Source organism: Apodemus sylvaticus, chromosome 12 (genome assembly GCF_947179515.1).
Source record: "Apodemus sylvaticus chromosome 12, mApoSyl1.1, whole genome shotgun sequence".
Taxonomy (NCBI): Eukaryota; Metazoa; Chordata; class Mammalia; order Rodentia; family Muridae; genus Apodemus; species Apodemus sylvaticus.
In genome coordinates this window covers 73,566,009-73,578,270 of record NC_067483.1, presented here as the reverse complement: position 1 = coordinate 73,578,270, position 12,262 = coordinate 73,566,009, and the positions used below count along the sequence as shown (strand labels likewise).

At 49.6% G+C, this 12,262-nt stretch overlaps 1 protein-coding gene across 1 annotated transcript in view; it reads right to left on the bottom strand.

The window, feature by feature from the left end:
- Gpa33 (glycoprotein A33) overlaps positions 1-6,227 on the bottom strand; it is a 29,246-nt gene extending 23,019 nt beyond the window's left edge. The window contains exon 1 of the mRNA XM_052199931.1: positions 6,221-6,227. Within this exon, the coding sequence (XP_052055891.1) occupies positions 6,221-6,227 (7 nt within the window). The remainder of the gene's footprint in view (positions 1-6,220) is intronic.
- Between the last annotated feature and the right edge of the window lie 6,035 nt (positions 6,228-12,262).

Sequence of the window (12,262 nt, the reverse complement as noted above, 5' to 3'; positions counted from 1 at the left end):
GACCTTGGGAAAGGTATTGGACAGGAGGGCTCTGACCTCACTGATGGACTGATTAGTTTATTGATAGGGTCATAATTTACTGGGAGGCGGTAGGAAATGTTGAAGGTGGGAGAGTGTGTCCTTGAGGCCACGTTTCTGGAGACCATAGCTTCTCCCTCTTTCTCCCTCCTTTTCTCCCTTCCTCCATCTTGTTTCTTCTTCTTCTTCTTCTTCTTCTTCTTCTTCTTCTTCTTCTTCTTCTTCTTCTTCTTCTTCTTCTTCTTCTTCTTCTTCTTCTTCTTCTTCTTGACAGGGTTTCTCTGTGTAGCCCTGGCTGTCCTGAACTCACTTTGTAGACCAGGCTGGCCTTGAACTCAGAAATCCACCTGCCTCTGCCTCCCAAGTGCTGGGATTAAAGGTGTGCACCACCACCGCCCGATCCATCTTGTCATTTAACTTGAGGTCAGCCACTTCGCTGGACAGTGAGTGCCCATAATGATACTCTGCCTTATTTTGAGCCCAGAAGCAATCGTTAAAAACCTTGAAATAAAATAAATCTTTCCTCCATTTAAGTAGGATTTTCCCCCCAGCTGTTTTGTTACACTGACAGAGACTAATACAGTTGTTCTAAAGTTTTCCAACTAATAATACATTGATGTGTTCACCCCGATGGACATCCACATTGACAGGGGAAAAGAAGTACTTTTATCTGCAAGAGGGGAAATCACAAAAATCTTCCTCTATCATAGTAGCTACAGAAAAGGTTTGGAAACAACCACAGTTTTAAGTCTCTGAAGCAGATGTTGCCTTTTGTGTCACCTGCCACAGGTGAGTACCTGCCAGTTCTCAGGACGTACACAGGAGGGCTGCCAGACCAGCCTAGAGTTACCAAGAGCTGTAAGAATCCTCCACTGTCTTGGATTATCTTCATTTCAGACCCCCAGGGCTCAGCAAAGACCCTGAGTCACCAGCAACGCTGTGGGAAATGATCTTTGACAGCCTGGCAGAGTCATTGATAACTTTCACATAAGAAGGGTAGCTTGGTAACTCAAGATGCTTGATAGAAGGACCTATTCCCAAGTTACTAGAAAGTGTCCCAGCGTATAACTGGGGCCACACCTCAGCGGTAGAACTTTCGCACCATGCAAAAAAAGCCTCAGGCCAGGGCAGGATCTCTAGCATTTCAAAATACTAAGCACATGGCTGGAAATTCATGCCACTCAGGGTTTTAAAAATGGATATTAATAGAAATTTTAAAAGGCATATATGGAAGGAAAAGAAACTCCCTGAATATAAAATAAAGCCCCTCCCTAAGCAGGGAAGCCCCACTAGCAGGAAGCCCTAAGTGGTAATGAGAGAGGCCATTTAAGACCCCTGCTAAGCTAGGGTGTGGAGACCCAGTTTGAGGCCTCAATGATTGCTTGTAAATAATTAAGGTTTGTTAAGAAGATAACAAGCTGTCTCCAGAGAGTGACACCGGAGAGTAATACATCCCAGGAAGATAATGAAATGCTTCGTGGAGCTAGCTAGCTGCCTGAGGCGCACTCTGCGCATTATGGGAGCCCTGGGGAAACTGGCAGGAACCTGGCCACGCAGAAAAATCCATTTGCTCAGACAAACCACACATTCTAGCTTAGGGAGGAGATGCTGAAGGCCAGAAGGGACCCAGCCTGGGTGGGGCAGACACTTTCTGGTGAGGAGAATGAGTGTGTCTCTCTAAGGAGAAGAAGGCATTTCCCATGGGCAGCTAGGTTTGTCCTTTCTCCTAGGTAGAGCTGTTGAACTGTTGGGTTAACATAGATCTTTAGGAACCTCTAAGTTCAGTTCAACTCAATACATTTCTTCTAAAACCCTAGACCTGTGCCAGGCCTAGCAGAACTTTCAGGGTTTGTTCATAATCTATAGTCCCTGGAGGTTCCCCATCCACCTAGCCCCACCCCACCCCTCCCCCAGCCCCACCCGCAGCATGTCCTTGTTGACCTTTCTGACTATAATCGAGTGTTGACGTGAGTCTGTGTGTAGGCTGCTTCTTTTACCAGTTGGGGTTCTCTAAGAGGACTCTGTTTTAGACTGTTCTAGTAAGTGCCACTCACCGGCTCAATGCCCAAGAGGCCTGCCTCTTGGCTGGGTACTAATTAGGACTTTGCTGATTGAGTGGTTTGTGACATAATCCCTAATAAGAAGCAGGTAGCTGTCACTGTCAACCAGTACCCTAATGGAGCCTAATAGAGGATTAGGAGTAAGTGTGAGAAGAGAGAGATGGGGGGGTGGGGGGAATGGGGGGGGGGAAGGATTTTAATAGGAAAGCATATTGAGGAGGTGAAATTGGATATAGCCCTCGAGGGATACCATTCAAGGTGTTGAATTCGTGTGCATAGGGGAAAGAGGCAAGGGGGAGGGGTTGTGTCCACACAACCCACAATCCCACATGATCACAGACACAGGGTGAATTCTAAAAGACAACAAACCAGAAAGACCGCTTCAATAACAGCTATCTTTGGACTTTGGGTGTCAAAGGGCGGTTTGGGGATTTGCCTCCAGGCATATTCATCTATGTTTCCTGCAATGGGCAGCCACACCGTTCCAGCTGCAAAGCCAAGAGGTGGGGGCGGCACCAGCCACCTCCGGTGTCCCAGAGTTTGCCTGACACAGTATGATGAGGGAGATGACGCCAGACAGAGACTCTGGAGAAGGTTTCTCTAGTCCCCACCAGACAGGATGGAGAGGCTGGGGAAGCCTACAGGTTACAGAAAATGGGCTTCTAGAAAGAAACAGATTGAAGACACAACTCGGGAGAGCCCAGAGGCAGTAGAGCATCTCGGGAAGGAGCAGGAACACGGGAACGGATCACGTAGTAGGAGATTAAAGCTTTTCTCGGTGTGTTACCCACTCCTTCACAGGGAAGGTATCAGCGAGCTGGTGGGCAAGTAAAGGGGCGAGCTTTTGGGGGCACCAAGCCACACTTTATACTTCTCCAAGGAGCTGGGTGACTGTCCTAACCGGAAGTGTCTGTCTAAAATCGTGTCTGTGCCTGCTGCCTGCTGGCGTCAGAGGTCTGTGGCATGCCTGACTCACCAGCACCGAAGACAGGGAAGTGGCCCAAAGGTCAGTGGGTGGCAAAGAGGGAGCATCTCGGGGAGAGAGGTCATTTCCTAGGGTAGCAGTTGGTGCTCAGGGCGGGGTGGGGGGGGGTGGAGGGGTAAGGGGTGGGGAGTCGGGAAGGTAGAGGGGGGAGGCTGTCCTGAGGAGAGAGGGAGCTGGGAACATGGACCTGAAGGCAGGGAGAAATCAGTAGGGAACAGAGTTGAGTGTTGCCAATGTGAGACAGCTTGAGCGCCATTGCACTCACCTCCAAGGCTAATATGTCTCTGTGAACCATGTGTCTGAACACCAGAATTCCCACCCTGGTGCAGGGCCTGGGTGAAGAAGAGACCCCAGTCACTCTTCAGTCCGCTCGTCCTTCTCACACATCAGACAGGCCCAAGAGTCAGTTGTGGAGAGGACAGAGTAAACTTAGAAAAGCCAAGCTTGGAGAGGCACAGGAGACAGAGGCTTGCTGCCTGGAAAGGGGCAAGAGGGCAGGCGGTTGTTCATTCATTAGCACCAGCCAGCAGGGCTCCAGGCTCCCGGCCAGGAGCAGGAAGCCCATGGTGGCACAGTTCTGCTCTCTCCAGAGCTCAGTCCTCTCGGTGAGTCAGATGGCAATAAATAAATAATCTCAGAATGAATGTGAAACCACCGTGGTCACAAGCGTCCCCTCCCTCCCCCACACATAGCACACGCGGTGAGAGAACACGGGAGCAAGTGCCTCAGGGTCCCGGGTCCGTGGGGAACACTGCCCTGAGCAGAGGCCAAAGGATAAACAGCATCAAGAAAAAGAAATGGAAGAGGGGATGTGTGGGAAGTGGGCAAGGGTCAGAGAAAACAGGCAGGGTGTAGCAACGGATCTCTCTCTCTCTCTCCAAATAAAACACAAAGGCCAACCCACCACAGAATACCAGGTCCATGAAGGCAGCTTCAGACAAACCTACTGCTTGTCTCCCTTTCAGACAGATTTCCTGCGGCCACCCCACCAGTACCTCCCTATAAAGCAACTCTAGGGTCACACCACTGACGTAAACAGGGGTTGAGTCCAAGCCTTAGAGGCCACGACAAAAGAATGTTAAAGAGGTCAAGCAAAATGAACAGGTTGAAGCATGGTAGAGGGGAGCTCGTATCAGCAGCACAGAGGACTGCCTGGCTGTGGGTAAGAAAGCAGGGGCCATCAATAGTGACTTGGCAAGTTATGATAGGCCCAAAATTCTTTGAAACTGTACTCATCAAGAATCAAGGTTGGAGGTGCAGCAGCAATGGTGGATACCTTTAATCCCAGCACTTGAGAAGCAGAGACAGGCAGCTCTCTTTTTGAGGCCAGCCTGATAGGGATAGCTGGGGGCTATATACTGAAACCAGGTCTGGAAAAAGAAAAGAAAGAATCAGGGTGTGGCTGAAGGTGTTAGAAAACTTGTTAGCATTCACAAGGCTCTCTGTAAGCACAAAAGAAAGAGAAAGCCTGATTTATAGAGTGAGTTCCGGGTTGGGGGGGGGGGATGGGGGGGGGCGGGGAGGGGGGGCTAGTACTGAAACCTTGTCTGGAAAAAAACAGAAAAAGAAAGAATCAGGGTGTGGCTGAAGGCTTTAGATCACTTGTTAGCATTCACAAGGCTCTCTATGACCACAAAAGAAAGAGAAAGGGAGGGAGGAAAAGAGGGTGGGTGGAGTGGAGAAAATGAAACTATTTCCCAGGAGAGGTGGCACCTCTCTATGATCTCAGCCTTTGGGGACAGAGAGACAGAGGCCTAGAGATTAATGTTTGAGGGAGCCTGGGATACCCAGCAACAACAAAAAGAAATAAGGCTCCTTTCTCCTCCTCAAGTTGCAGCCTAAGACTTCCTGAGCAGCCAGATACAGCAGATTTGCTGTGGGTTCCATTTTGGGCCTGGTCCCTCCCACTTTCTGGCTCTAGGTGTTTTCTTGTGTCCTCTCACTGAAGCTTTGAGGAAGCCGAGGCTGTATACCGTGGAAGGCCACAGGGAGCAAAGCCAGAGCCAGCACCAGCTTGCCTGTCACAGACTGCACCACCATGAGAAGAGGTTTTCCACCCCCAGAAGGTCACCTCAGCCAAGCTGCATATCACAGACTTGCTAAGACCCCTAAGACTCCAGATCTGTGAGCAAACTAATTTTTGCATTGTAATTTTGAGATGGCTTCTTAACATTGCAATAAAAAATGTAGTAGATCACTGCTAGGTCTCTGCCTTCTGTCCTAGGTGGACAGAGCATCAGATATTGGCACAGAGAGGCCACTGAGGAGGACGTAGGCTGGAAGGCTCGCCACGTGAGTCGGGCTGTAGCCTGTGAGTTGGAAGTCTTTAGAGACATACGGGTTGGGAAGTTGCCTGTTGGTCTTACGGGACTCTAGCATGTAGAGAAGCAGGGTTGAAGACAGGCATTTTGGAGTTTTGAGGTTAGCTAGGAGTGAAGAACAGCGAAAGCGTTCGGTGCAGATACAGTCATGGATGGAAGCTGGAAGAACTGGGTGTCCAGAGCCCTGACAAGGGAGGGCGGGAGGAGGAGGAGGGGAGGGGGCAGAGGAGGGGGAGGAGGAGGGGGAGGGAGAGGGGAAGGAGGGGGAGGAGGAGGGGGAGGGGGAGGGGGAGGAGGGGGAGGAGGAGAGGGAGGAGGAGGAGGAGGATGCATGAGGGGGCCGAGGGCCCAAGGGAGGTGGGAGATCAGGAGAGCATGTGGCTTGGACCTCATCTTCAGCATCTCTGAAAGGAGGAAGAGATCAGTAGGAAGGCACACTGACAAGGGCACAGGCATGCGCAGGGCCAGGCTCACCGGACTTTCCGGGAGCAGCATCACAATAGACATCACAACTGGGTTTCATGGAGCCCTGGGCTGGGACCTGAAAGGTTTAGCATCTCAAACTTCGATCTCTGAACAGCTCCCCACCCAACCCCCACCTGGGGAGTGATTAGAAATACTGAACTCCATACCCCACCCTTGACCTTCCATCAGTATGCATCTGATAAGATCCCCAGGTTTCCCGTGTGCACATTGGAGTGTAAGAACGCAGGCAGCTGGCTTCCCAGAGTCAAGACACCCAAGCAGGTACTAGACAGCAACTCTCAAGGATGCTGCCAGATGATGCAAAACTGAGACTAAACTCATACTCAGATACGAAGGCATCAATGGCGTACCTGTCATGTGGCGCTTTTGATGGCCATTACCCCGCCACTCTCCACCTTGGAACACACCTCTCTTAGGCTGGCCAGTCCTCACACTGTTTCCTCTCTGGGGCTGAGACTGTAATTCGCTGAGGCAACTGCATCTCTGACAGGCAGCATTGCCCTTCACTGTGAGTGTTGGCTTCTCTGCCTTGTGCCAGCAGGGGATGCCCAGGCATCAGGTGGGAGGTGGACCTTAAGGATTATACCCAGGGCCCTGAGCAGGGGGGTGGGGGGTGGGACAGGATCGGAAAACACTTCACTATGCTGGCTCTGGCCCAGGTGTATCCTCTTGTGGTCGAGAGATCCTGGACACAAGGAGGGCGCGCTCTAATTTGACTTACCAGAAAGATATCTATGCCTGAAGGTGTGCCCCTCAATGCCCAGCCTGTGACAGGGAACTGTACAGAGTTTAGACACCAAGCCCCCACAGAGCAGACACCAGGGTGTCCCCAGTCGATGGAGCCAACTTCAGAGGGGCAAATGGGGAGTAGCACTTTTAGGAAACCTCACCCTGCTGGGGACTGTATGTCTGCTGATGACAGCCCCTAAAGATTCTAACATGGAGAACTGCCTCAACAGACCAGCAACTTGAAAATAGACTTCCTAAAATCCCACTGGGGCCCAGCACCCAGGGGGTTATTGAAACCTTTTAATGTCTGGGGAGAGAGAGAGGAAAAAAAGGAGATTTTTTTTCCTTACCTAGTTAGTATGACACTTTGCAAAGGTAGGTCCCTTTATTTCTCTATGAAAACCAGTATTTTTCTAATTTAGCATAGAAGCAACAAAGAAATTCCCTGTACTTCTAGAAAGGTGTGTGCATGTCTGTCTGTCTGTCTGTATGTATGTATGTATGTATGTGTGTGTGTGTGTGAATGTGTGTTTGTGAATGGGTATGTTTGCGTATCTGTGTATGTGAAGTCTGTGCATGGGTCTTGGTATGTGTCTGTGTTTGCCAGTGTGTATGTCTGTGTGTGTGTCTATGTGTCTCTCTGTGTGGTGTATTTGACTGTGTATGTGGTCTGTATGTGTGTCTGTGTGGGGTATATCGGTATGAGTGTGGGGTATATCTGGGTGTGTCTGTATTATGTGTTTGTCTGTGTGTGTTCATGTGTGTGCCTTGTGTGTGTCTGTGAGTGTATTTGTGTCTGTGTCTATGTCAGCATAATGTGTGTGTGAGAGTGGGTGGCTGTGGGTGGCTGTGTGGTGTGTGTATGTGTGTGTGCATCTATGTCAGTGTCTGTGTCTGTGTGTGTGTGTGTCTGTCTGGAGGGATGTCTGGGTACACGTGTGTTTATCTGTTTGTGTGTTTGTATCTGTGTGTGTCCATGTATATCAGTGTCTATTTGTGTGTATATGTGTGCACATGCGCACATGCACACCTGTGTTCTTATATTGTCAGGTCTTGGCTCCTGGCACAACAGATCATGGACTCTCTCTCTCTCTCTCTCTCTCTCTCTCTCTCTCTCTCTCTCTCTCTCTCTCTCTAACTTTCCTAGTGAAATCCTTTTTATACATTCTTCATTTTTCAAGAGATCTAGTGGCTGAAATTTTTCTTGACTGTAAGAGTCTTGATCTTGTGCACAACTGGAGCGTTTTTCTAGCAGCCTTTGAGGGGAGCAGACAGGCTCATGTTGGCTGTTTGGGTGATAATTGGGACTTGTCCACTGTGACTTCCGTGTCATTTCCTGGCTCATTTCGGTCAGAGCAGAGCCATTAGATGATGGGCCACTGGTGTGTCATGGACTTCCGGTGCCTGCATTTGTTCACTCTAATAACAGCAGCAATAACACCATGAGTGTCCATGAGTGTCCCACGCAGGGCTCAGATCTAAGGCCTGTAGAAACTCTGACAGGCACTGCGGGCATTGGCTGCATTGTAAATCAGCCTCTGGGTTTTACAGGCCCTGAGCTTTCACGAGGTGAAGTGATTTGCCTGTGCTCCAGTCAGAAGGAAGAGGTCCTCAGTGTGAGAGCCTTAAAATAGGTGGGGCATTTCCAACGGGAAAGTGAGCTTTGTCAATTACTCTATTTAGAAACATCAGCTATGATAATAAAAGCAGACCAACTTTAGTCATACGTGTACATGTGTGTGTTTACACAGATGTAGATGCCAGAGGAGGAAATTAAATGTCTTTTCCATGTCTCTTGACTTCACTTTTTAGAATAGCTTACCGAAGCTGAAATTCCCTTTCTCAGCCATGCTGGCTGCCCGTTATTTTTTGCATGTCTCCACTCCTCAGGGCTGGGGTTTTGGCATGCATAGCTATCCCAACTTTTTTTTTTAAATGTGGGTGCTAAGGATTTGAACTCAGGTCCTCTAATCTTCACAGCAAGCCCTCTGAACCACTGAGTCATTGTTTCAGCCTCTCTGGTCATTAAAAATAATTCCGGAGCTGGGGTTAAGAGCACTTGTTGCTCTTGTTAAGGACCCAAGTTAGATTCCCAGCACTTCCATGGCGGCTCACGGCCATCCATAGCCCCAGTTCCAGAGATCCAACAGGCAAGTATGTGATACACATACATGCTTGCTAGCAAAAATGTTCATATGCATTAAAGTAAAATAAATCTGAGAAAAAAATACTTCTAAGGGGCCAATTTATAGTACCTCCATATAACCTTACATATTACCTTCTACTTCCCCAGAGTTCAGTGAGCCTCGGATACCTCGGCAGCTCAGTGTCTCACTCGCAAACAACAGCACACTCTGTGATGGGCACAATCGGTAAAGAAGGGGACCGTCTGTGACTCCTGCCTAGGATCTCCCTCACACAGAGCAGAACGTGATGTCTGCCCTTGAGTTCCAGGGGAGAGCACTGCCCAAAGGCTCTTTGGTTTGATCTGTAGCAGTACCCGTGATTGGCAATGACTATGCCACCGCTTGGCAGAGTGGCTTCCTCTGGCCCAGTGCTCTGACCCTTCCTCTTAGAGCAGGTAGAGTCCTGGAGGAAAGAAAGGTGGTGGGCATTTGTTTCTGAGCAGAGCTGGCAGGGGAGAGGGTAATGGAAGGGGTGAGGGTAGAAGACACACGTTATCAGTGTGTCAGGACACACACACACACACACACCGCACCACACTCCCAACAACCCCCACCTGCTGGCTGGGTTCACCCAGAGGTCACGTGCCTCCCACTCTAGGAGAAGGCCACCAGCCTGCTCCAGGCAGTTCAGAATTAAGGACATTTCTCATTCTAAGCTGGGCAAGGGACTGTGTTCTCAGTTTTCCGTATTTCCCTGAGCCAGTATTACTTCTTTTATGCATATATGTGTTAGTGCTAAGCTGCAGAACACAGGGTTTTATAATGGTGTGTGTGCGTGCATGCGTTTGTGCATGTGTGCATGCAAGTCAGGTGTGTGTGTGTGTGCATGCATGTGCAGGCTCGTGAGACACATGGAGAAAAGTCCTGGCTCAGGAGGGGGTCAGAGAATCCCCGAGCCGAGTAGGGATGGGTAGCCATGTCCTTTCAGCCTCCCTCCCCGAAGGCAAGTATCCTCCTTTCCGATAGGCTGAGGTTGACGAATCCAGACTCCCATCCCTCAGCACCCACACAACACTGTGGCCAGTGAGGAGCTGCGTAGATGAAGGAGTGAGTGGACAGGCCATCTAGGCTGATGACAAGGGGACAGGAGCATCTGCCTCAGGAAAATGGACCTGCCCATAGACCGTGCACCAGCTATGCTGATTAACCCTCCCTCAAAGCCTTGAAATAATCAAGCAGTTGTCCAGCCTAGCAGGTCTCCTCCGCTCAAAGCCAAGGTTCAGAGACAGGCTGGAGAGGAAGCCCAGAGACCTGGAGGGACTGAGCTGGGTGGCGGCCCATAGTTCTGGGCTTGCAAGAGGATCTTGAACAGTGTGCTAACCAAAGCCCCCTGGGCTCTGTTTCCCAGGCTCCTTGGGGCTCCTCAGCTTCCTTTTCAGCTCTCACTTCCTCCCCGCGGTTCCCAGATCCCGGAATCGAGCTACTGGACAAGCACACTGGGTCTCTGAACTAAACTTCTCTCAGCCTCCCGCCCCTGGGTGTGCAGACCCCCGCATTCTCCCTGCCCATCTCCACACACTGCTTTGCTATTTAACATTTAGTTTTGATTCAGCCTCAAACCATCAGCTGCTGTTTGGGGTTGGGGGGAGGAGGGATTCTCTGCTTCAGCGCCGGGAGCATACTCTCCAGCTCGGGGCTCTATGCAGGATATGGAGGAAGTTTTTCCCTCGTTTAAGTTTCCTGTAGGTGACATAGATGCTAACATGTTTATGATTGCTGCTTTTCCTGGTTTTAAGGAGACCGGGGAACAAACAAAACAAAACACCCTAGATCAATGGTTCTCAACCTGTGGGTCGCGACCCCTTTGGAGATGGAATGATCTTTTCATAGGGGTCACATAAGATCGTCGGAAAACACAGATACTTACATTATGAATCATGACGGTAGCAAATTTGCAGTTATGAAGAGGCAGCATGGCAATCTTTTTTTTTTTTTTTTTTTTTTTTTTTAGCAACAGCAATCTTATGGTTGGGGGTCACCACCAAAGCCTCAGCACATTAGGAAGGTTGAGAACCACTGCCCTAGACAGTAAATCTATGTAGAGCCACACCCTGGTTTTTGGAGAACAATCCTTGATTACAAATACTGTGTCTGACCCTTTGAGTTTCTCGAAAGTTCCAGCAATGGGTTGGGGGTTATTTAAGAGCTAATGGAGATAAGGACCGTTTTGATTTTAGGAATAGGCCTAGAAGCTGCCCCTCCAAACGGTAGACTAGCTCTGCTCAGTAGGACACAGCACTGCTGGGACCAAGGGAGGTGAGGGATTCTAGGACAGTCTTTCCTTCAAGGGTCATCCACCCCACCCATTCCCCAGGGCTGGCAGGAGAGAGGCCTACTCACTTGCACAGAGCGTCCACAGCACAGGACCTGCCTTCCCCAACATGGTCTTCCTCCTTTTCTGACACAAACCCAGTCTGGAACTGGCGAGGCCCTGGACAGGTCTGGGCTGCCCAGTTAAAGCTACGGCCTCTGCCCTGGTTCAACCTGTAGTCCCTGAGACTCTCCTCCTGTTCACCTGTGCCAGCCTGGGCCCACATGCCCCACCCAGTCAACAGACTGGCAGGTGAGCTCACCTATGGGATGAGGCTCCTGCTCCACCTATTCTATGAAAGGCCCCAACAAGAGTCTTCCTTCCTGGAGCCAACCATCTTCCTGCCTTCTCCCACTTCATCAGGAGTGCAAAGTCCTGTTCTTCTCAGAAGGTGTGGACCTCCAATAACTGATGGGATGTTGTTGCCTGGTAATAAAAGGGAGCGATCTCAGAGGTAAAAGCTAGTAAACCAGGGTGTTGCCTGCATTTGCTGAGGCACAGTAAGACCCAGTGCTGTCTTTTGCTTTGCCTGTCCTCTCTTCTCTGACACCCACACAGGGACAGAAATGTGCTCATGGAGGACACAGGAGGTTCCTGCACTCAGAGTTGGTACTCGGCCTGAGAAAGTAGCAAGTAAACAAGAAACCAACCATAGTACGTCTTAGCTCTCCTGTCTCAATTTCAAACACCAAAGTCTTGGATCCTCGGAGCCCTGAAACCACACAGTCCCAAGGCAGTGGAGGTGTTTGTTACCTTCAAATGTAAGAGATGAACCAAAGCTAACCTGTTATCCCAGCACTCAGGAGGCAGAGGCAGGCAGATCTCTGTGAGTTTAAGGTTAGCCTGGTCTGCAGAATGAGTTCCAGTACAGCCAAGGATATCTATAGGAAATAGCTCTCTACACGAGAGCTATCTGATCAGGCTCTGTCACAGATACCCTATACATCATAGAATATGTACAGATGATAGTATGTCATTTAAATATTTTTTATTTAACATAATATCTTAGAGGGTTTTTTTTTTGCATTCATACATTCAGCATTACTGAGTTCTGTTTAACAGGTAATTAATAATATCCCACCAGGTGTTACCTCGTCCAAGTTTGTTCATATTTCTACATAGTTATTGGTCTTGGGCTTCCTGGTTTCTAAGGGGTCTTTGTGTTC